The following is a 23,488-nucleotide window of genomic DNA, read 5'->3' on the forward strand; positions in this document are numbered from 1 at the left end:
CTTTAATCTGCTGAAGGACAAGATAAAATTACGCCGTTGATGAACTCTGACCTGTGATTTGCATTGTTAGTCGCTTGAGTATACAAATCTAACAACCCACATTTTTAAATGTTGTAGAGAATTTTTTTTAAAAGAGTATTACATGAAAGTGGTATACTGGTTGCAATAAAAATATAAAAATGAAAGAACACAAAATTTTTCATATTTATGTAATCCGAGAATAACTTATGGAGTTTTGTTGTGAAATGTGACTACCATGTTGACATGTGCTCTCTGCTTGATAAATCAGACTGGACAGATTGCTGGTTTGTACAAAAATGATCAGACTCTCATTTAATATAATTGAATTTCTGTACAACAACATTAAAAAGGAATTTGTTGTTGATATCACATCACTATTGGACTTCCGATTTCGTTGTTTGAGATTTATGAAGTCATGTGACTAGTTATGCAAATGGTGAGTACAGGATCAGGTTTTATCTATGCCGTAGTTTTGTCTAGTCTGTCAGCGGATTCTGCCAATGTGGGTATGTGAGAAAGCTTGCCAGTAGCTTCTCGTGGGTCGGTGGTTCTTTCTGGGGTTTTCCTTATTACTGACTGCCATGTATAGCCTATCGTATGCTGAAAAATTGCATTAAACCATACCACAACAACTGTCAGCGGATTAAAAACATAACGATTATAATACTTGCCATTTTTGAGAAAATAAATCATTTTCCTATCGATTTCTTACAGGTGTAAGTTGGTATAACAAACTTTTAAATTTTATTGGCCCGCTAGTCAGCAAATGCCATATGACGCTACCGCATGGTGGTAGTAAATTCCAAATTGTCTATATGCAGTTGCAATGACCCCACACCCCAATGTCCAGATATGAAAAATGAGTTGGGAGTATTCGGAAGAAACCCATAATGGACTGCTATTCGCTTTAAGCCAAATATGTAGTCCAGATTGTTGAATTTCGAAGCTGAAATGAGAAATTGTCGTCCCTTGTATTATATATTAAAAACGATACGAGCCTCTGTATCAAAACAGGCTTGGGGACTGGTTTAATGAATTACAAGAAGACAAGTTGCTTTTACAGAAAATTCAGTCCTTGTTTATACAACAGTATATAATTTGAAGGTCTTTTGTCAAAATTTAAGTCAACCCTTTTGAAAATGTTTTTTAAATGATGGATTTTTAACCAGATCATCTTAAGGAGATTAGGTTGTTTGAAAAATATATCTGTATATTGCTATAGGATTAGGTTTGAAAGGAAACAAAACTAATTTATGTTCATTATGTTGTTCCCACTTTGCAGGATAATGCAGGTCAGCAAAATCAAGTTAGAATTTTTATTCTGTACATTGAAATGACTACATGCCAGTTTATAGGAGTATAATCAAACTCCTTTTGTGTGATACATTTTGTGGTTTTGTATATGATCATCTTTTCTGACTTTGATGTTTTGGAGAGTCCTGAAAGAGAAAACATATTTAGATTTAGAAAATGCTTGCTTTATAATATAAAATGTTCTTTAATTCCATTCAGTGATGGTCATTTGTGAAATCTTGAAAAAATTAATTTCATCCTGGAAATTTATCTTTAGAAAAAGTTTGGGAACGATGCGCATGATTGTGACACGATATCTTTTAAACTGTTGTCATTGGCACTTTAGAGAGATACTCCTATACTTTATGCTGTCAAGACTTGGAATTTTGGCCATTTTATATACATAGACACAATATGCAGCATTATGATTAGTTGGACTTAGCTATGTGGCTGGATTATCAGAGTTACATAGTTTTATGTACTGTTGATGTTTATGGCCACTAAGTATCGGTCTTTTACTGACAAAGCATAATAAGCTATAATGACTTGTAACGAAGGTGTAGATAGATAGCAGTAAATGAAAAGCTGATAGGATGATCTGTTGTGTGTTGTCCTACATCTGTCCATCAATTAGCACAAGTTGTCGCTGCTCTCCTTCACGACTTGGATGATTGCCTGGAAACTTTAAACATACATTCATCACATGGTATCACAACATAAGCCATCAACACAATTTGTTTCATTTGTCACTTGAATATGTTCATTTCGTATGTGACATGACAATATAAAATCCCCACAGCTGCTCTTCTGCTGGTCTGTTTCCTTTTACCATTATGATAAATCAGTGATATACTCGGGGGTTAAGTGAACACTTTTTATTGTTGCATGACCATTTTGTGTAATCATACAGTACTGTATAACTCATTGATTCTTGTAACAGAACATTTGGTGAACTAATCAAACTAGCTATTATCAGAATTTTAACTATTACATCATTTCATTGCAAGGAGACTGTTGCAGAATTCAAGATATTTCAACTTCTTCATGTCTCCAATTAGCTAGCGGAAAGATCTTGGTAGTGCATCAACAAACCCTGCATCATGTATGATTTGTTTCATAGTTGCATTGTTTATACAAGTGCCAAAGACTGTCAGAGTTCTTTGACATCTGTGCTGGAACTAGTAATATCTTTAATCAATACATTTTCAGTGATTTGATTGTCATGATCTGAAATGTCATGCTGAAATTTACACAAACGCTTACAAGTTCAGTCCTCAAGAATTTATTGCAGATTACCACTCTTATTTTTATCCACTATTATATAAATATAGAATCCAAATCACTACTGCACAAGTTATCATAATTGATTGCATATTAGAAGCATATTTGTTTGTACATGCCAAGCTTTCAGCATCGTTCACCCCAAGGCAAAAACTTTTCTGGTATGAAAGATGTTCATTATAATGATAAATATAGAAAGGTTCAAAACTGAAACTTAGAAAGGATCATAAGTGGTAAGTAAATAAATGCCATACTAGATGTAGCATCTTGGGTGGAAAAGAAAGAATGAATATTCGTGCCAGTAGATGAGAACTTGCCTCTTGTTCTTGAGTCAAGTTTGCATGTCTTGCACTTTATTCAGTTGGCCACAGTAGCTAGCTCAAAGCAATATACCACATACATAAACATGCCAAATGCTATTCAATGAAATTAGTTGGGATGTTTGCTTCTGTCTTGATAGCCTATTGTATTGTCACAAACAGGAAACTGGATACTTTAATATCTGCATTAGAATAATTGTAAGAATTATATATTTGTTACAACTAAGTGATTGACACATCATTTCCACATAATTTTCTTCTTCTGTACTGATGAAACTTGTTTTCTTATTTACCCCTTACAAAAACGAGCAAATAATAAGATGGATACATCCACACAGAATGCATTGCATTTTTAGTTTTATTACCTTCTCATTGATTCCAGTCATATAAATTTGTGAATATTCTTTAAAAGGTGTCTACTGCATAAGAATAGCGTTGGAGTACTGTCCTTATTTGTTATTTATAGTATCTGTATCTTAACCCCATTTTTAAGGAAACAGACAGGTTTCTTCAAAAGTGATCTTTGCCTAACATTCATTTTATTGATAAGCTAGTTAGGTGTAGAACCAGCTTAAATTTTTAAAGATGTTAAGTGAAATGTTTTACAGTGTGAGTTTTGGATATTATATCACGGAAAATGTTAGAGCAGATGGATCTTTTCAAGGTTCAAAACATATCAGATCAGAAAAAGTGAACAATCAGCACCGCTTTACAAACCTTAAAAGAAGACTATGAGAATAATGTAATACAACACTCTGATCACCTGACCATGATAATTGCAGAATTCCAGTTCATAATCATTCAGCAAAAGTTGCTTAGTAGACTAGTTGAAGTGAGTACTGAATATAAATAATTTTCAATATATTTTGTGTTCTAATCAATATGGATTTTCCCTTTGTGACAAGAAGTTTGACAAGCTGCAAAACCAGGTTAGTAGTAAAAATGTATCTTTTTCATACATGCTGTAATTCTGGCATGTAATATATACATTAACCTTTTTAAGCCCAAATTATGCTTGTTTGCCACTTATAATAGCAATACTTATGCTTATACCTCATGGTATTTTTTTTTTGCATGTATGCATTGAGGTCAGTTTATTACTTTCGTCGTTAATAGAAGGACCATATTGGATCTGTCAGATACAATAAGCCAAGTCAGTTGGGTTTGTGTGATAGAAACACACTTTTTCCAAGCTGAAATTGACATCCTGGGATGCTAATATTTTGTAATGTTGGCAATAGTCGCTGCTTTGTTTTCTGCAGAACATCCACTGAAGTGCAGTCTTTATTAGAGAGATGTCATTTAATTTTTTAGGGGGATGATAAATGCTTGAAAACATTGTCTCACTCTGATTTGTACTGTACAAAATGGACAGAAATCCATTCCTTTCCTTACCTGAAACAAATTTATCTTGTGATGCATGAAGCAACCAAAAACATGCTGCATTTGGAAAGAACATTTATTAAATAACCAGTCCCTTACAGTACACAAGAGTTGAACTAATTGCAATTCTATGTTTTTTATTTTAAAGCAACCATTGGCAGGAAATTGGCTGTACCACAGATTAGCTTTCATATTTAAACATGTTAAGGAGAAGCTCAACAAGGAGAGCATTTCTTCAAGTCAGTGTTCACATTTCTTTGAATAAAGTAAGAGTCAGTTTCTTTTTAAGAAATGTCAATCAACCTTTCTAAATGTACAGAATATACAAGACTTGAAATTATGTATTGTCCAAATATATGATCAAAACAAAGATAACTTGATCTTTACATGGGTTATCTTCATTCAGTGGCTTTTCAAATGTTATTCTGCAATGTCGACCATACCCTCTACTGTGGAGTTACCATTGGTGTGCCTGCTGCAGCACAGTGATGATTTGTAGTTATTTATTGCTCTGTCTCGGAGGGGATTAAGTCCCCCACTGTGACATGTAAGATTTCAGAATATTGTTAACCTGCACTGTATTTGGTCCTAAATGAAAATGGTGTAGCTAGGACATTCAGTATGATCAACACTGTGACCGTCTTGAAATTCTTGAAAATCCTGAATGGCTGGTCATACTAACATGGGGTTTTCGCTGAGAAACTTCATGTGATATCTAGTTGGTCCTAAATGAAATTAGCCCAACCTGATGCCCAGTATATTGCTGCAAAAGCAAGCATCTTGAAAATCTTAGCATTGCTTTTCCTCTTAAATGTATGGTTGTATCAGCATGGGCATTTCACTAGTAGACTTCTTGTAACGGTACTAAATGAAAAAGGTACCTATCAGACATAGAATACTTCCATCTCAACTGTTATGTAGCAAATCTTTAATGCTGTTATGTCGACTTGGCTCCAAATGAAAATGGTGCTGGTCTGGGGTTTAATATGGCTGCCACAGTGGCTAGCTTGAAAGTATTATCACAGTGGCTAGCTTGAAAGTATTATCACAGTGCCTAGCTTGAAAGTATTATCACTACTTCTCCTGGCTGGTAATATCATCATGGGTATTTAACTAATGTAATGCTTGTTTGGCTTAATTAAAATGCTGCTGATCTGACGTTCAATATATGGCTATCTTGAAAATCTTGTTATAGCTTTTCCTTTTAAATAGTCATTTCGACATGGGATTTGGCATTAGAAGAGCTCCAGTGATGCTGTGTTGGTCCTGTATGAAACTGACAAACCCTCAATTTGGCCACAATGCTGGCTGTCTTGAAAATGATGATATCTGTACTCCTGAAAGGATGGCTTTATCAACATTACATGTCGTGAAAATGTTATTGTCACTACTACCACTGAATGGATGATCATGACATGGTGTTTTGACCAAAAAACTTATGACGATGTCTCCTTTGTACCAATCTGACACAAACATCCAATATAGCAGCTAATTTAAAAATGTTGTCATGGAAGAATATCAGGTGGTTTCAATACTCAGCACTTAAAATAAAGGAAGGGTCTTGTTTTAAATTCCTGGAAATTCTGTCCACCCAGTTGAACATCAGCCCCCTGAAGGGATTCATTTTAACTGTTCCCAAGTGACCCAAGATCATGCCAACGTCCTTTTGGAAGTATTGCTAAAGTATTACTTTCCTTGTTTCTTATATTGATTTTTGTGATAGATCATTGTTGATTATTTATTTCTAGATCTTGCCACATCTTGTGGGAATATTCTGGAGAAATGTGACCTGCAGCTTTTGGTTGTTTGGACTTCAGATGACCATATAGATACAGTTGCCATGGAGTTTGACACCCTCCCACCAAACACTTTGGTAATAATCATAACAACTGAGCAGTTCAACTTCATATGGGACAACACCTGGACAAACAAACAACTGCTGGCAAAGGGTGCATGATGGGCTGATCAGGTAAGGCCTGTTAAATTCTAGCAAATGCAGTACATTGTTTGATACAACCGTTCTGTTAGAACATTTCGCTTTAATTTCCCAGATCCTGGGTGGCCAAGTTGTGTTAGGCGCTCAATTATACCGATCACTGACATCTCACCTTCATCCAGATGGATTTGATTTTAAGGCTTAGCCAGCTTGGTTATGTGAGAAAGCTTTCCAAGCTTCCTGTGGGTGGTTCTTGGCAGTTCTTTCCCGTGCTGTTTTGTTGTTGTCAAAATATAGTGGTTGCCATGTACAATCTCGTGCTGAAAAATGGCTTTAAACCTATAACAACAATAATATCTACAACTTTAATTTTCCAGGCCAAAGTACTAATCACTAAATACCAAAGTCTTTATTGCAACATTTAATTAATTATATAAGTTGAATTGTATGGTTAGATTGGTAAAACAGCTCAGTAGTGACATTATATCACTGGACACACCAAAGCTAGAAGAAAATGGTTTACAAATGGTAACAAAGGCTTGATAGCAAAGACGCCATGTAGAAAAACTTTCATAATTACATACCATTTATAATTTTTAAATAACAAAAGCCTAAGAAAGACGCTGGGTAACAATGAGATGATAATCAACCCCTGTTCATTATTAGTAACTGAGAATCACAGGTTGCTGTTTTATTGCAAGTTACTTTTGAATTTTTTTTTTAAAGTGAATAATTTAGAAATATCCTTTGGCTACCAATCTGTACCTGTTTGTTGACTGAGTGCAGCTTGAAGTAAATCTCTTCATGTGTTCAGTTTAAATATTGACTGTTGTGAAAATGTTTGAAACTTTGTTGGTCAGAAAAAGATAAATCTACAAATGCAAAATGATTGAAATGATGTCAAGGTACCAATGTACATTAATTCAAAGATGAGGAAAAAACCAAACATGATCATGAAATCAATGTTTGGTCTGCATGATCAGTATGATTGATCATGCACGGCATGATTTTTGTACAGATGGTAAACTGTTCTGAGGGCAGGGTATAGCGAGCCTGCAGGTCAGTCATACCTATCTTAGATTCTGGTTTCTCTGGAATCATTTGATTTTGGAACCAAAAATTCCACATTCCAAATATGCTGTTAAACATTCCAATTTTAATGTCTCGAAGTTAAAACATTTACTTTATAATCTGAAAGTTGCTCGCTAAACTAACTAGTTTTGCATGGCCATTACTTTTCATAGCAAAAGCTGTGGAATCTGGTAGTAGAATGAATTCATATGTTACAACTTTCACAGAAGTATTGTAATAAATGCTGAAGTATTGTTTGCAGAATTTATTGTGGAACATGGACTTTCAATATTTGTGGCAGATCATGCCTTGAAACTCCTTCAAAAACTGTTCCTGGATTCTCCATGTGGAGCTTACAGAACCAAATTAACTTGAGTCATCCACACTTGAGGAAATAACAGATACTAGATTGTTTAAAGAATAGACCATTCGGTATTGCCATAAATTGTAGTAATGAGTATTAAGATATAAAATTGTATCCAGTATTTGTGAGATGATGAAGAATTGTTACAGGTATTATCTCTGTTGTTATGCGTAAGGGGATGTATGAAAGCCTCCAATGGTGAAACCATTTTATAAATTCTTGTAGAAGGGATGGAGAATTTTAAATTCCATGGAAAAATGTAAAATGCTTTTCAACAGGCAATTCATCAATAATGATTGGAATGTAAAAGGCCATTGCAGTTTTACTTCGGCAGAAATCACCTTGTATTTGTATTGTGGGCGAGTGTCTGTACTATACTTTATGATCTTAATTTTAAATAAACTTAAAAGAAATTATAAAAGTAATTTTCAGAAAAGAATTTCTGATTGTATAATCACAAAATGTTAGCTTTTCATCCAGCCTTTATTTTTGCGTATAATACTGTCTATATTTTGGTAACATTTGATTTTTTTCTCTTATACAGTCAGTTAGAAAAATGATATTGTGCAATATATTTGTATGCTTTCCATCAATCATTTTAAAACATTAAATCTGGTATTATCAGATTGCCTTTGGACCTTTTTGTTTCTGTTTTATTTTTTATTTTTGGCTTACTGCCACTTTTAGCTTCAACTGTTCCAATTTTTGAGAATTGTTTGCAGAAACATGAACATAGTATTAATCTGCATCATCATTTTTTAATGGGACAACCTATCATTTACAACCACAATCACAATGCATGGATTGTTTTTATTATATGAACTCTGTCATGAGCGATCAATTACTGAATAAAATATGCATGTCGACACTGCTGTGAACGCCCACATCACAAAAATGGGGATAAACCCTACAGACATTTAATCCTTCTAACAATGACCGCTTACACTGTTAAACAAAACAACAGAAAATTAGGTTGACTAGGGAGTTTATTGTGTTTAATATTTTTTTTGGTAAACAAGACTGAGGGCTGCTCCTGTAAAACATATATCACCCCCCACCCCCACCCCGGGAGGGCACTTAAAAAAAAAAACTTCTGTAGGAGGTTGTGTTTCAAACTATTTTGATTCTGACAGTGGAAGGTTGGTTAGGAAAATCACTTCTGTTGTGGGTTCTGTTAACAAATTGAGAAATCACTGGTGGGGCTGTCAGAAAAAAACGAATATATATTTAAAATCGCAGCTAACCCCCTCCTAGTGGTCTAACATGAATAAAACATTGGGTCAGAAAATGATGCCAGTACACATGATTGTACGTAATTTGTACGAATTCATGTACTTTTAAAGCAGTGATACGAGTTCTGCAAATTACGTCACTGTCACGGATATTAAATATGTGCTTTGCACAGTATGCAATTATTATTAAACTTTGAACTTTAAAAGTGCATTTTGTAATGTAATTTGCACTGCCAGTAGCGGTCTTGTAGCACTTGATGCGACATCCAGATGGCTGGATACTTCGGTTCGACATGAAAGTCTATTAAACAAAATTTGATTGGTTCATTTTAACCCTGGAACAAGCATTAATGGTAGTTTTAACCTTATTTTCATCATGGAAGTTTTACAGATGCGTGTTTCGATTAAGGGCCACACAGAAAACCAAAATGGCTGAATTACAACATGGTTTGTCTTCAGACGACGTTTTCAGTCGGCAAATACTGGCTGGTGATACCTTTGATGACAATGAATTTCATGTATATCGGTCTGTTGGACATTGGGAAAATGTCACTGGAAATACCAGTGTGTGATTCCGAGCCCAAAAGTTAAGCTGAGTGTGAGTCCGATGTACGTGTTGGAGGGACAATATGCCAGTCATATTTGTTCAAGATACCCATGTTTGAACAAGAAGACTATGCGAATGTTGGACTTAAAACCCTAATACAGCATTATTGAAGAGAAAAGTTCTGGCATAAGAGGCAGCAATGCACTGATTCAAGGAAGTGAATCTTTGGCAGAGTTCACGTTAGTGAAAACTCAGAGGTCTTGGAAATGCTTAATCACGCATATTTGGATGCCAATTTTTGTATTGGGGATGCAGAAAATCACTTAGGCGAAAGTCCTCCATACACATGTAATAGGTGGGTGGCAAAATTCAAAGACTTGCCAGTCATGCTTTAGCCACCTGCTTATTGGGAAAATGTGTTGATCAATTAGCTTTGCAATATTTACAATGACAGAATTTAGTGGCTGAAAGCCCCCCCCCCCATGTACATGTCACCATTATAAGAGTTCATCAAAAGAACATGCTGCAATAGCTGGGCGGCAAGATCAAAGGCTTTGACTGGGAGCTGGATGGTAAAATCTACTGATATTTACAGTGCTTGAATTCAGAGGCAAAAGGACCCAGATATGTACATGTGGTCATTTATAACAGTACATCAAATAAACAACTTTAACTTTCATTCTTGTGTTCATTTCCAAATGTAGCGGAGTAATCAGTGCACTTGACCTCGGAATCATGACATGTTGAGACTTAGACTTGAATGAGTATTTGGGGGTTCAGAGGCAAACTGACAAAGATTGTAACGAGATTCAGGAGAGTGCTAAATTTGTTAGAACTGATACTTTTGATGGGACAGTAGCCAAGTGTAAGAAAGTGCGTGATGCCTAGCTTGGTGCTTTGAATAAGATCTTCCTTGGATTGACAAAATTCAGACTGATGGACAAACAAGAGCTATGTTAGTGTTATGAAAAAATGTAGAAATTAAACTCAATGGCAACCAATAGTTCTTATAATTTGCATAGTTTTCTGGGAGGGGACTGCAACTTTTGCTGGTGGGACTCATATTTGTACCAAAATGGGAGTCCTGGACTCCTGTTTAAAATCCTAGTGAGACCTCTGTAAAACTTTTCTATTTGGAACAGAGATATCCAAGATAGAATACCAGTGGGGCCATACCTGTGAGTTGTTGAAAATTGCACAACCATAAAGAACAGTAACTTGTTCAAGCTAGTTATGCATATGCGTTTCAGACAGCAGGCAATGAAAGGAGTTCACAGCGCAGAATAATATTCGTACAGAGGAGGAGGATCATATTAAATTCAGAAACATTTAACAGATTAATGCTCATAGGGAACATCAGATAATCCCCATACAATATAATTACGTGTGTGTAGATCTCTAGTTGGCAGAACCACTATGGCAACAAAAGAATAACGAGACAAACATTCATATCATGCAGATGTATTACCAAATGAAGTACATGCTCTCCATGTGCAAAAATTAAATGACATTAAACATAAGAGATTGACTGATCTGTGTAAACTCAAAGCAAGATGGCTAAAATTTGTCCTGTTTGTGTTATTTTCTGCAGACCTTTGGCATTTAGTTCCAGGCCATCATTTGGTATTTGTATTAAAATTGGATTACTATTATCTAGTACACAACATTTTGAAGCAGTGTCATTAACTAATCATGAAATTGATGCAAAAATACTTGATGTCATTCTGATATATGAATTCTTTACTACACTACTAATCTGTTGATCCTGATTTATTTTTTTTACTGGTACCAGTACTTTTAATAAAATTGTAACTTCTATTTTCTTGCAATCTAAATATGTGTAATCAAGTATTATTGTCAAAAGGTAAAATGTGCTTAGTTTTGTTGTAAAATCTAACACTATTAATTAGCAAGGGACTAAAGTAAAAAGTGGGTCAACTTTATGTGTGCAGAAATTATTGCCATATTACAGTGGTGTACAAGATGCATTTTGCAAAGTTGTAGAATCAGCACTCGTATTGTCACCACATATTCCATTTAAATAATATCATTATTTCTGTATATTCGGGGCCCCAAGTGGTCTAAAGCGCTCTCCGTTGCGGATCACTGCCATCTCACCTCTGTCTGCATGGGTTCGAGTCTCGGATTCGGCTAATGTGGGTATGTGAGAAAGCTTGCTAGTAGCTTCTCGTGGGTTGGTGGTTCTTTCCGTGGTTTTCCCGGGTTCTTCCTCCACCATTAATACTGGCCGCCATTAATAGCCTATCATGTGCTGAAAAATGGCGTTAAGTGAGGCAGCTGTTAGTACCATTTTGTAAGTCTTTGGTATGACTCGACTGGGGATGAAACCCATGACCTCCCGCATCCGAGGCAGACTCTCTAACCACTAGGCCACCGGAGCAGTCTGAAACTATGAGTTCTGCCTTTAAAGTCTCACATTAGATAACATTTGAAGTAGCCATGATAGTAATTTGGGATGCATCTGTACTAATTTCACCTCTGGTATATTCAAATCATGAATGTGATGGAGGAACATGTCTCCAGAATAAACACATCAATTTTAGAACCTGTTCATTGAATACAAATCAAGTGTATAATCCGGGTCCAGCTGGATTGTTAGAAATTTTTAATTCTTTTGACAACATTATAATTAGCTGTCAAATATGGAGTAAGCCTATGGTCTTTCTGCCATCCTAACCAAGACCCCACCACAACCAGATGACCATGCTCAGTGACATCACAGTAATAATCACTTTACAACTAGAGATGACATCTGAGTATTTTGATTTCAGTAGAGCCTTAACAGAGTGGAAGAGTAAGAAAGAGTGACAGATATTTAAGTATTAGGGAGATATTTAACAATGGTTATTCCTCCCCCCACCACTTCCTCATTGGAGATCACACACACACACAACTTAGTAAATCCTGAAATTCTGGCAGCATCCATGCAGGGGAGATAACTTGACTATTTTATTTGATTGTATTGGTCTTTGGTTATCCCATGGTATTTCTGTTACGTGAACATTATCTTACAGTGTGTCCAGTCAGCATGGTCAAAAAAGGTTTATGACCATTGAGAGTTGTTGAAGGACACACATTACTAGATATGAAAGTACAAGAACCATGCTATAAATCAGTGAAGATAAAATAGAGTCTATATGGATTTGACTATCCCTGATTGGATTGATAATGAAAGTAAGATTTTAGTAAAAAGAATCTTTTGAGAGCTTGTCCTACTAGTAACTGGAAAAAGTGAGGGACAATGTTTTATTAACATAATTTCCCTCACTTGACAGGCTTGAGTTTGGAAGACTCATTACTGAAATCAGTAGCTGGCTCTTTGGTGCAGTATTGAAAGCACACATTTCAAATTTGTGTAGGTCCAGAAAATGGTGCAGCTGTTACAGTTTTCTTTTCACAAAAGCTTTTGTCATAGTTGTGCTTATGCTGATATAAATTTGATCATGAGCACTTAAAATTTTAAGCTATTGAATTTTAATATTATGGTGTTTGCACAGGTTTACAGGGAGAACTGAATTAGTACAGCAAGTCTTTAATTCTTGAGTTTTGTGCAGAAACGTGGAATCCAAACACAATACATCCAGAAATGTAGAGGTTTTCAATCTTGGATTTAGAGTCCCATTTCATTTCACATCTGATATGCATATTCACAGACAATTAGTATAGAAGTAGGAAAAGTAAGTGACAAATTTAGATACATATCATAGACAAGACAAGCAGTATGTGGGGGGACAAGATCATAAGAACAGGCTGGAATGGAGAATTATACTAAAAGCAATAAAGAGTAAAAGCGTGACTCTTTATTTAATGTGCAACATTATTTTGTCAGCTTCAATAAAAAATTACATCAAAGAGAAGACAAAATGTATACAGTTAACTAAACCAATGTGAATTTAGCTACTTAAAAGATGTATCAAATTGATTTTAACTTTCTGTTTATATCTGTTCTGGTCTGTTCCTGTCCATTCTGGTGATTATGTCCAATGAATCAGTATGGTTGAAATAAATATGGCAGATTATGATTACTGGTATACACTGTACTTCTGCCTGAGAGATGTGAATAATTTTATTTCTTGGTTTGTTGATTCTGGTTGTTGCTCATTTAAAATGCATCATTGAAAAACATAGATGCATTCTCATTCTTTGTTACAAATATTTATTACAGATGCATATCTCCAGAAATTGGTGAATACATCTTAAATAAGTTATAAATATTTCTAGTTGGAACACTGGACATTATTAGAGAAACTTTAAGTGAGCTAAACTGTAAACTTTTCGGCAGCATGTGATGCAGGATTGCTTAAAACTTCTCCATCTCATATGCTCACCATAAAAAATCCATTTGTACAAACTGATGATAACTTTTTGGTAACTGTCAGAAAGGCATAATTGACGATATTCAAAGGTCTACAAAAATTACTATAGTCAAAATTTATAAACTCGTACAGCTGTGGCAGAAATGATGGATTGGTACCTTTGCTGTTGTTGCCACAGTTGATTAGTTGGTTGATTTAGTTTGGTTTGTTTTTTTTTTTGGCGGGGGGGGGGTAACGATATGTTAGGTGGAGGAAGAACCCAGAAAGACCACAAACCCAAATTGGTTGATCTGTGACAAAAAATCGCTGTGTGAGATGTGCAAGTGATGTAAAAGCAAGCACCTTAGTACACTTGGGCATATGGAGCCTCTGTTGATTTGGTGTTTATCTTCAACAGCCGAAGTCATTTAGACATGAGATCTCGAGTTTCGGTAGATCATTATGGCCTTTACACTATTTTCAGATGAAGAGAATCTATATATGGCAGCCAGAAGAAAATCCAAGTACTTTTGAGACACCAAACACCACTTATGTAGAACCACTGACCTTCCACAAGTAACTGACAACATTCTCATTTGCACATAGGAGGCAAGTAATGACATGACAAACATCTTGTACCACTTGAACATGGAAGCCCCTCAGATCTTTATCACATACTAGCATCTTATACCACACTGCCGTGAAAGCCCCTCTGGCCATAGGTACAAGTCTCATATGAAAGACTATAAGTGGGAGATAGAACCTGTGACAACTGGATTGAAAGTGTAGAATGTTACTGCTAGGCCATCAGTGATGCTGATGATGCTGTTGACAATACAGTTAACTGCAATAACATTGATTTTACGAGTACTCTGGGAAAAATTATTCCTTGACTTTCATCCATGTTTTAAAATATAATTAATGATATAAAAATGTTAGACTTGCTATATTTCTTTTGTTTTTTTAAAACTTTATATTACTCATGCAACAAGCATCAAAATAAGACATCAGTAACTGAAATATATGTTCTTACAAGAGATGATATAGTGTAAAAGTAGCGATCTCATAGCACTTGATGCGACATCCAGATGGCTGGATACTTCGGTTCAACATGAAAGTCTGTTAAACTATATTTGATTGGTTTATTGGACCCTGGAACAAGCATTTATGGTAGTTTTAACCTTATTTTCATCATGGAAGCCACACAGAAAACCAAAATGGCTGAATTACAACAGGGTTTGTCTTCAGACGACGTTTTCATTCGGCGAATACTGGCTGGTGATACCTTTGATGATAATGAATTTCATGTATATTGGTCTTTTGGACATTGGGAAAATGTCACTGGAAATACCAGTGTGCGATTCCGAGCCCAAAAGTGATGTTGAGTGCGAGTCCGATGTACCTGTTGGAGGGACAATAGCCCGTTATATGTATTCAAGATACCCATGTCTGAACAAGCAGACTATAAGAATGTTGGACTTAAAACCCTAATACAGCATTGTTGAAGAGAAATCTCTGGCATAAGAGGCAGCAAAGCAATGATTCAAGGAAGTGAATCTTTGTCAGTAACTGAAATATATGTTCTTACAAGAGATGATATAGTGTAAAAGTAGGCAGAAATAATGTAGCAACACGTCCACAGGCATAACATGTATTATAAGTTTACCAAAACATTTATTGAAAAAAAATAATAACAAGGAGTCAAAGAATTTGACCACACATTTAAAGCAATACAAGATTCAACTATTATTCTAATCAAAAGCAGCATGTATGAGAACAAAGAAAAATAGCAAAACATAGTGATCACTTTAGGAAATCAGAGTTTAGTAAGGATACAAATTCATGTATTCTGTATTAGAATATAAATCCCTATTATAAAACCTGTATCCATGGATATTATGTTAGTAGGTATTAAGGACTGATCAATGACATGTACAAATAATAAGCCACCATGAAAATTTGTGATTTCACGGTATCCGAGACATACATGGCTGACAGACAAACAAACAAAAGGACAAAAGATTGATTATAATGAATGAATACAAATACAAATATGCAGTAAAATATATGATCTATAAGAATTCAGTAGATTACTTCCAGCCAGCTGTCATTTAAATTGCTTCTGTCCCCAATCCAACGTTAAAATCGCTTCTACTGCCCACTAACCCATAGCCAGAAATTATGTTTTAAAAAATATGCTTCTGTAGGAGCAGTGTTCTTCGATTAAAACAAATCTGACGGTGGATCATAATTTTTTTATATTGCTTCTGTTGTGGGTTGGTTGAATTTGAAAGTGCCTTCCCCTCTGGGGGTATATGTTTTACTGGAATAGCCCTGAAGTATACGTAGATTGTTCCAGTACTTAGCATGGTTCCATGCCTTATGTAGATACTGCCCATATTTAAAGTAAGGCAGGAACCAGTCTATCGAGACAGATGAACGACTGTATTGCGAGAACACAGACAGACACCAATAACCTTTATGTAATCATTTGTGACAACGACCACTTGAATAGTAAAGATTGTTCTGAAAAAAGCAAACATAAAACGAACACAAAAGAAGGAAGCCTGGCTACTGCTTTGTAAATTTGGCAAGTCAGATATACAGTGAAATATATGACAAACTGTAAACCAGGTTAGTATACATGTCACGAATTGCCGTTGTATTGCCAAACTAAAGGTAGTGGTCGCGTATATTGTTTGTTTTTAGAGTTAATCTGTATTGCCTGGGGGTGAATAAGGTCTTTGTCTATTAAACCAGCTAGTGAAAATCGTTTCCGGGATTCGATTGATATTGTTAAAAGCTTGTACATGTGATCTTTGAATGTAAATGAGATTAATGTTTAATGATAGAAGTATATCCTTATTGTTATGTAATTTGTTTTTAGATAAATGCATGCAATATTTTAGCGAGATCTATTAATAAAGAATAGAATATATGTACAGTGATTGTTGTTATTGTCATTTAAATAATTCTGAAACAAGACCTTGGTACTGGTCTTTATGAGCAAACCTGTTATGAGAGAACACCTGTCTTGAGAGACTTTTTTTATTGGCAGAAGGGGCAGTCTTTCATAACAGGTTTCACTGTACAGAGGCTCGGTTTAAGAATTCTGCACTCAAGTTCATCACAAAAGGAAAACATATTTACGTGCAGCACTGTAACAAGCATGCACATCATTATAAAATTATGCTTCATTACATTTTGACTCTTTCTGCTTTATGTGTAAGTTCTATAAGAATGATCAGTTTTAGCCCAAGAAAGGCCTGCATGAGTTAAGGATAAGCAGTATGAAAGAAGACCATGCAAGTTGAATAATTTCCCACTTGATCTACACTGATGGAGCACCTAACAAAATTCTTAGTTTTTCACATTATAACTGAATATTTGTAGAAAATCTTGGAACACCATGAAAACCCTGGTCCAAAAATACCATTTCTGACACACGTACACACATTGCAAATGTTTTCAGCAATCTCATCATTAATTCTCATTTTTCCAACTTTTGTTTTGATGAGATAAAAGGGACATAAATAAAAGCAGCAGGCAAAAGATTTTGTAGAACAACTGAATAATTTTTAGCTTGTCAGCCAGATCTTAAAAGATGGTCTGTCAGTTTTTCATCCATCCCTTAGCTTCAGTTTATCACTACTCATCCTAAACTGCTTGAAGAATGCTACGAACTTTACTCAGATTAATCCCATGGTCTGGATGGTCCTGAATACAAATGGTGCTACTTGGACACCTAGTGAGGCTAGTTTGAAAATCATTATCATTAATCCTCAATGGATGTCTAAAAGACATCTAATCATATCTAGATTTGGTCCTAATTAAAAATGGTGCAGATCTGATGTCCAATATGGCCAGCACAACTGCCATTGAAAATATTGTTGCTGCTCCTGAATAGGTTGTCATATCAGCAGGGAGTATTTTCTGCAAGACAGGCTTTGATATGTACTTATTCCTCAATGAAAAGGGTGCTTATCTATTATCCAGTATGGCCATCACTGCAGGTATCTTACATTTCTGTCTCTACTTCTCCTATATGGATGGTCATATCAACTTGAATTTTCAAAAAGTTATGTTAAGTTGTTCCTTAATTAACATAGTACCATTCTGATGTCCAAATAATGGCACCATAGTGTGGTATGTTGTGCGTTTGAACCCTGGCCATAACAAAGAATTATAAAAATGGTTCCAGCAGCTGCTTCACTAGGCGATCAGCATTAACAGGTTAGTGTTAGGACTGGTTGGCCTGGTGTCAGGAAAAATGTGTCTGGGTGGAACATGATGTTATGTGTCTGCTGCATGATGCCCGAGTGGTAGACATCACTATAAGCTACCACATGCAGACGTCATAGCGATATCACTGAAAAATTGTTAAAGTTACTTTAAAAATGCAAATCACACACACTAGCAGAAAGACTTGGAATTTCTTAAATACCTTCATGCTTCATCTCAGACATTATGAATGATCATTATGACATGGGGATTTAACCCATTGACCTTGTCTACTTTGTCCTAAATCGAAATGATGATATACCAGTAGGTATAATTTGAAAGTATTGCTATCACTGAAAAGTATCAGAGATGGTTTTAACACTGGACAGTTAAGGGAAAGATATAGTCATAACTTCATCTCTGGAAATACCTTTTGCCTGGTGGAGCAGAAGTTCATTTGAGGAACTTCTGTTATATTTCTTTCTAATATTTGTATGTTTACCTTACTGCACTTTTTATTTGCTGCATTTAATTTTTATATTCATATAATCAATATTTGAATGCACAATAGGTTGATATAAAATCATACATGCCAACCATTACATTTCTCACGTGATCATTACTCTGATTTTCACTAAATTATGCCTTACGCTTGATGGTATATGGATTACACTGTTTCGATGTATTGCCCCCGCCCCCCCCCCCCCATCATTGAGTTGTTTTCTCATTTTTTTTAACATCCCATTAACCCCACAGATCATATTCTAGAAATGTTGGTTTCTACGTAGCTATGACATAAACAGTACACTTGTCTGTAGACTTGCGTGCACTTTCCTAATGGTATTAATATCTACTATTTATAGCAGCTGTCGTGTTTCCTAGATGAAATTTAGATGAATATGTTCGCTAAGAATAGCTGTTTCTTTTCTTTCCAGCCCACCTTTTTTGGGGACGACGATTTGTTCAGACTGGGAACAGGTGATAAGTTGAATTTTAACTATTCCTTCAGACAATGGTAACTATTGTTTTTATTACCTTGAAAAAAGTTCTATAGTCTTTTCTGATGCTGACATTGAGTTTATTAATTGTACCCCCATTAACATTCTATGAAACATCTCTGGAAAATGTTTTCACTGCATACAAATCTTGTTAACACAATATTTATTGGTGTAATTTTCTGTCATTGGATTGGTCAAGATAAATACATGCATTTTTTGGTTCAGACATCATCGAACTTGATCTGATTCAGTTCACTGGATCTTGAATGATAAGAATATTTTGTTGAGTATGAAATATGCCAAGTGTAATTGTTGCTTAGATTGATTTCAACCTTCATCATCAATGTTCTTTTCTTTGACATTTATTGTAGTCATTCATCTAACAACTTGTGCGTGCACGTAGCAAGCTGTAATAACCATCATAAATTCAAATCTCCATTGTCTCATTGTTGTCTTTGATGTAACCAAAGATGTAAAGTGGATTGGAATTGTTTTAATATCCAACACCAAAAAAATCTTTAATTAAATGGGCAGTTTTTCATTTTTTCGACAAATTTGATTTACAAATTAAATTCACAAAAAGAGCATGTTAAGTGTAACAAGGATTGCTTGTAATGTGGTTCTCATGTCTTGCAGAGTGTGTTGTTATAGTTGTTTTGATACTATTTTGCAGTCTTCTTTGGTGTCCCACAAACTTACTTCATATCACTTGTGTCACGTTATCTCAATGTATCAGTCCCTAACCCTCCATCCTGGTTTGCTACTAAGAGTAACCTTCATACGATAAATAGAACCCAGCTAATGCATGACATCCAAGCAAACCGTAACAAATACATTACCTTCTACATCAGTACTACTTGATAAGTGCTTGACTTTATTGGTTAACAAATGTGCCCTAGCAACCAAATGCAGAGTATCAATTCAAACATATTATCTGTGTATAGTAGTGTTAGGGTCCTTACTATTAAGCAGATCAATGAAGCTGCTAAGGAGCATGTCACACAGTTCATGCAGCAAAATCAGCCTTCTAAAATCACTAAAAGCTCAAGCTACAAAGAGATTGTGAACCAGCTGATGTCAGGGAATAAATGTAAACCACTTCCATTGACCTACTCTGTGGTCAACATTCCAGACCTGTTTCAGTGTTTTGGTAGGGGTGTAATAAAACCAGTACTTTGTATCGGCAAGTACAGAAAAGGTCTGCACAAGACCAGAATTTACCGGTACAAATGCAAATCAATGAATCTCATCAATGCATAGTTCATCACTTGCACAGAGTGGAGAAATTACGTTGTACAGAATACTTTAGGGTAAGAAACTAAACAATCAATGAGTTTCTGACCTTACAGGAGCTGCGTTTGTGATGGACATTGTCAAAAGTCCACACCAATATACTTTTGTTCTACACAACATCACAAAAGTTATCTCTGTAAATTATCAGGTCAGTGTCATTAAATGTAGCTTAAAGTACCTAATTTGTTTCACACAAAATGTTTACAGCGAATCAGGTACTTTAAGGAACATTTAATGTCGTTGATCAGAAATTTTATCGAGTTTCAGATAGGATAACTTGGTGTAAGTGAAAGACTTCAACATCAAAATGTCTGCTTCAAAAATGAGTCACTTGCATACTATTCTGACAATATAAATGATGATGCTTTGCATTTTATATATGCAGTAAAATCTGACTTCAAATAAACATTTCCGCTGTTCACAAACTTGTCAAAAATCTATAATACATATGGCTTCAACATTCACATTCATAGCAATTATATGTAATAACTTTTGTTCTCCTACATGTATCTGGCATCTCTTCGATTTACCTATTTTGGGTTGTTCAACATCCTGATTGTATCTATGCAAATTACCACAACGGGCTCACCCACTGCAGTCTTAAAACAAATGGCACTAGCTCTTATCAGCTAACCAAGTAATACGTGAAATGGTAGATTAGAACTGGTGTGCATTTATCATTATTACCTTTTTTTTAAAAAATTAATGACTTGTTGATCACTGTGCCAATGTTGCTGATTCTGCAATAAAAACTGAATGAAGGAGAATGTGACTGTCTGGATTTGTATCTTTGCTTTAATTTGTATTATTCTGTCTTGAATTAAATATCAAACCCTTGCAATCCATCAAATAAATAAACCAACTCTCCTTCTTTGTTGTTTGCGGACAATCACTCGTCAAAGCTGGCAGGGATGTGGGACCTCAAATGTAGTTGTATGTAAAGAACAAGTTGGCTATTTACAGACTCTGATGTTGAAATGCTTAACCTTCAAGACTTCAAACAGGTTTTACAGTTTGTTGGTACATAATTCTGAGTCTCGTCTTTTTCTGGTACAAACGCAAATGTTATTGGTCAAAACCAGCATATACTGGTGTAACGGAACCTCAGATTTCTTCCGTGACAATGTACAATACATTAAACCTGAGCTTGAGAACACTTTACGTTAACTATTATTATACAGTTATGATACAGAATGTCAGCGGCAAGTTTTCTTAATGGATTTTGTAATTACAGTTGTGATGAAGAGCGCCCCAGAGTCATGTAAACTCTATCAGACTCCATTTGCTGCTTGAGTGCTTTGATTTAATATTGGCTTCACTAATCAATGTTACTAATATTTTCCTCATATCTGGGAAATTCCCATTATTTTTCCAAACTGCCATTTTAAAGACTGTTGATGAAACTGACACTTGACCATAACAATTTAAAGACCGGTTTCTGACCTCCCATTCATGTAAGAAATCTTAAGAAATGTTGTTCTATCCCAGCACATATCTCATCAGAATTCATTGTTTTTAGCATTGTACACTCCAAATATTGCCCTCGCCACATTACTGAAGATGCCCTTCTGAGAGTAGTTAAAAACGGTCTATCCACTGTGGATAGCAGAACTATTTCAGTCCTCACCCTCCTTGACTTGTGTGCATCATTTGACACAATCGACGATGATGCATTACTTTACTGTTCCGAGATCCCATTACACCTGTAAATGCCAGATTTTACTGGTAGAATTTGCCCTTGTACTGAAAACATACTATATTTGTGAACTGACAAACTCTATAATGTGTCTTAAATCTTGAACGTTAATTGTATCAACATCAAAAACCTGTTGGAAATTGATCTGTTCTTTCATGCAGTTGTAGTCCCATATTCTAACCGACGTGGATCAGTGATTGACAAGTTGCAGATGAATGATGAAACAGAAGCCATCTGATCACCAAGCAAAGCCTTTTTTGTTCACATCCTTTACCTCAAACAATAGGTATCGACAATACCAACATTAAATTCAGTCAGTATGAAACCCCCAACTGTACACATTACACTAAAATGTCATGAACATGTGCAGTGTTGTACGTCTGGAGCTCCATTCACAATTTTATTTCAGTGATATGACTGAATTTTTTTTTAAAACTACACTAAAACACTTGTGTGTTGCTTATACCCTCCCAAACATGCGTGCATTTCTGGTCAGCCAACTGTCTCGGTTTCTCATTGCCGACCCATGCACTTATTCCACAATGGCAAAAAAAACAAAAACAAATGAACACATTTCCAAAATCGATTGGTGTGTCTAATTGAGATGGTTTATCTTCAGTACTTTGAAGCGCTTAGTACGTTATATATACCAATCAGTATAATATATAATTCGTACCTACCATAATTTTAAAACCAATGCATAGGAAATGTACATTTTTTAGGTCTTGGTACTTTCAAGACTGTACTATTGTAATTCACTTCTGTCTAGTTCATCTCTGTATTTACTTTAGAAACTTCAAAAAGTTCAAAACGGTGCTGTTTGGACTATCATTAGAGTACAAAGAACTAAGCACACCCAGAGCTGCCACTTGTCCCTATTTACTCAGGATCACTAACTTCCTTCAAAGAGAGTAAGAGTGATACAGAAATTCTGCAAGTTATACAATAAAACATGGCCCTTTATTGTATAGCTTGATGAATATCACACCAGATGTACTTTTTGTTACATCTGAGTGTATTATGGTTGAAAAGTCAACTGTATATTTATCGTATGCCATTGGACCTTTTGTATTTCTTATTTGGCTTAAACGAGAACATTATATTTTAAAATAACTTAATAAAGCAATATATATGCTGACCTACAACAACTTTTTAAATACCATTGGAGAACTGCATAAACATTTTTTGTCTTTCATAAAGATCACTCATGCTAGCAAGAACGATAACTCTTTCCAGCACATCCATACATAAAAAAAATAAAATTAATGACACCAATATGACATAAATTGAGTTCAAAAACATACAGAAACTTCATTTTAGGAAAAAGCAGACTTTTATATGAAGGAATTAGATCATACAAATGTGTTGTTTTGCATTCAACTAAATGTATTACAAAATGTTGGTATAGCTTGTGGAGTGTAATGTATTTTCAACATTAGACTATGATTATCGGATGACCCCAATCCTAGTGACAATTGTAACGATGTGTTTGTGATCAACTTTACTTTATAACTAT

General features: G+C 35.2%; 1 protein-coding gene across 4 annotated transcripts in view; it reads left to right on the top strand.

The window, feature by feature from the left end:
* The window catches only part of LOC149786908 (AAC-rich mRNA AAC4 protein-like), a 66,168-nt gene that overhangs the window by 39,440 nt on the left and 3,240 nt on the right, over positions 1 to 23,488 (top strand). Inside the window, exons 5-8 of one of the 4 annotated variants that reach the window (XM_089977434.1) lie at positions 6,047 to 6,267; positions 14,249 to 14,373; positions 18,921 to 19,000; positions 22,134 to 22,258. In XM_089977434.1, coding sequence (XP_089833560.1) covers positions 6,047 to 6,255 — 209 coding nt within the window. In that variant the 3' untranslated portion in view covers positions 6,256 to 6,267; positions 14,249 to 14,373; positions 18,921 to 19,000; positions 22,134 to 22,258. The remainder of the gene's footprint in view (positions 1 to 6,046; positions 6,268 to 14,248; positions 14,374 to 18,920; positions 19,001 to 22,133; positions 22,259 to 23,488) is intronic. The other 3 variants (XM_089977435.1, XM_089977432.1, XM_089977433.1) reach the window with 3 other exon arrangements.

The sequence above is a fragment of the Sinohyriopsis cumingii genome, chromosome 12, assembly GCF_028554795.1.
Source record: "Sinohyriopsis cumingii isolate HCF-2022 chromosome 12, ASM2855479v2, whole genome shotgun sequence".
In the NCBI taxonomy this organism is placed as follows: Eukaryota; Metazoa; Mollusca; class Bivalvia; order Unionida; family Unionidae; genus Sinohyriopsis; species Sinohyriopsis cumingii.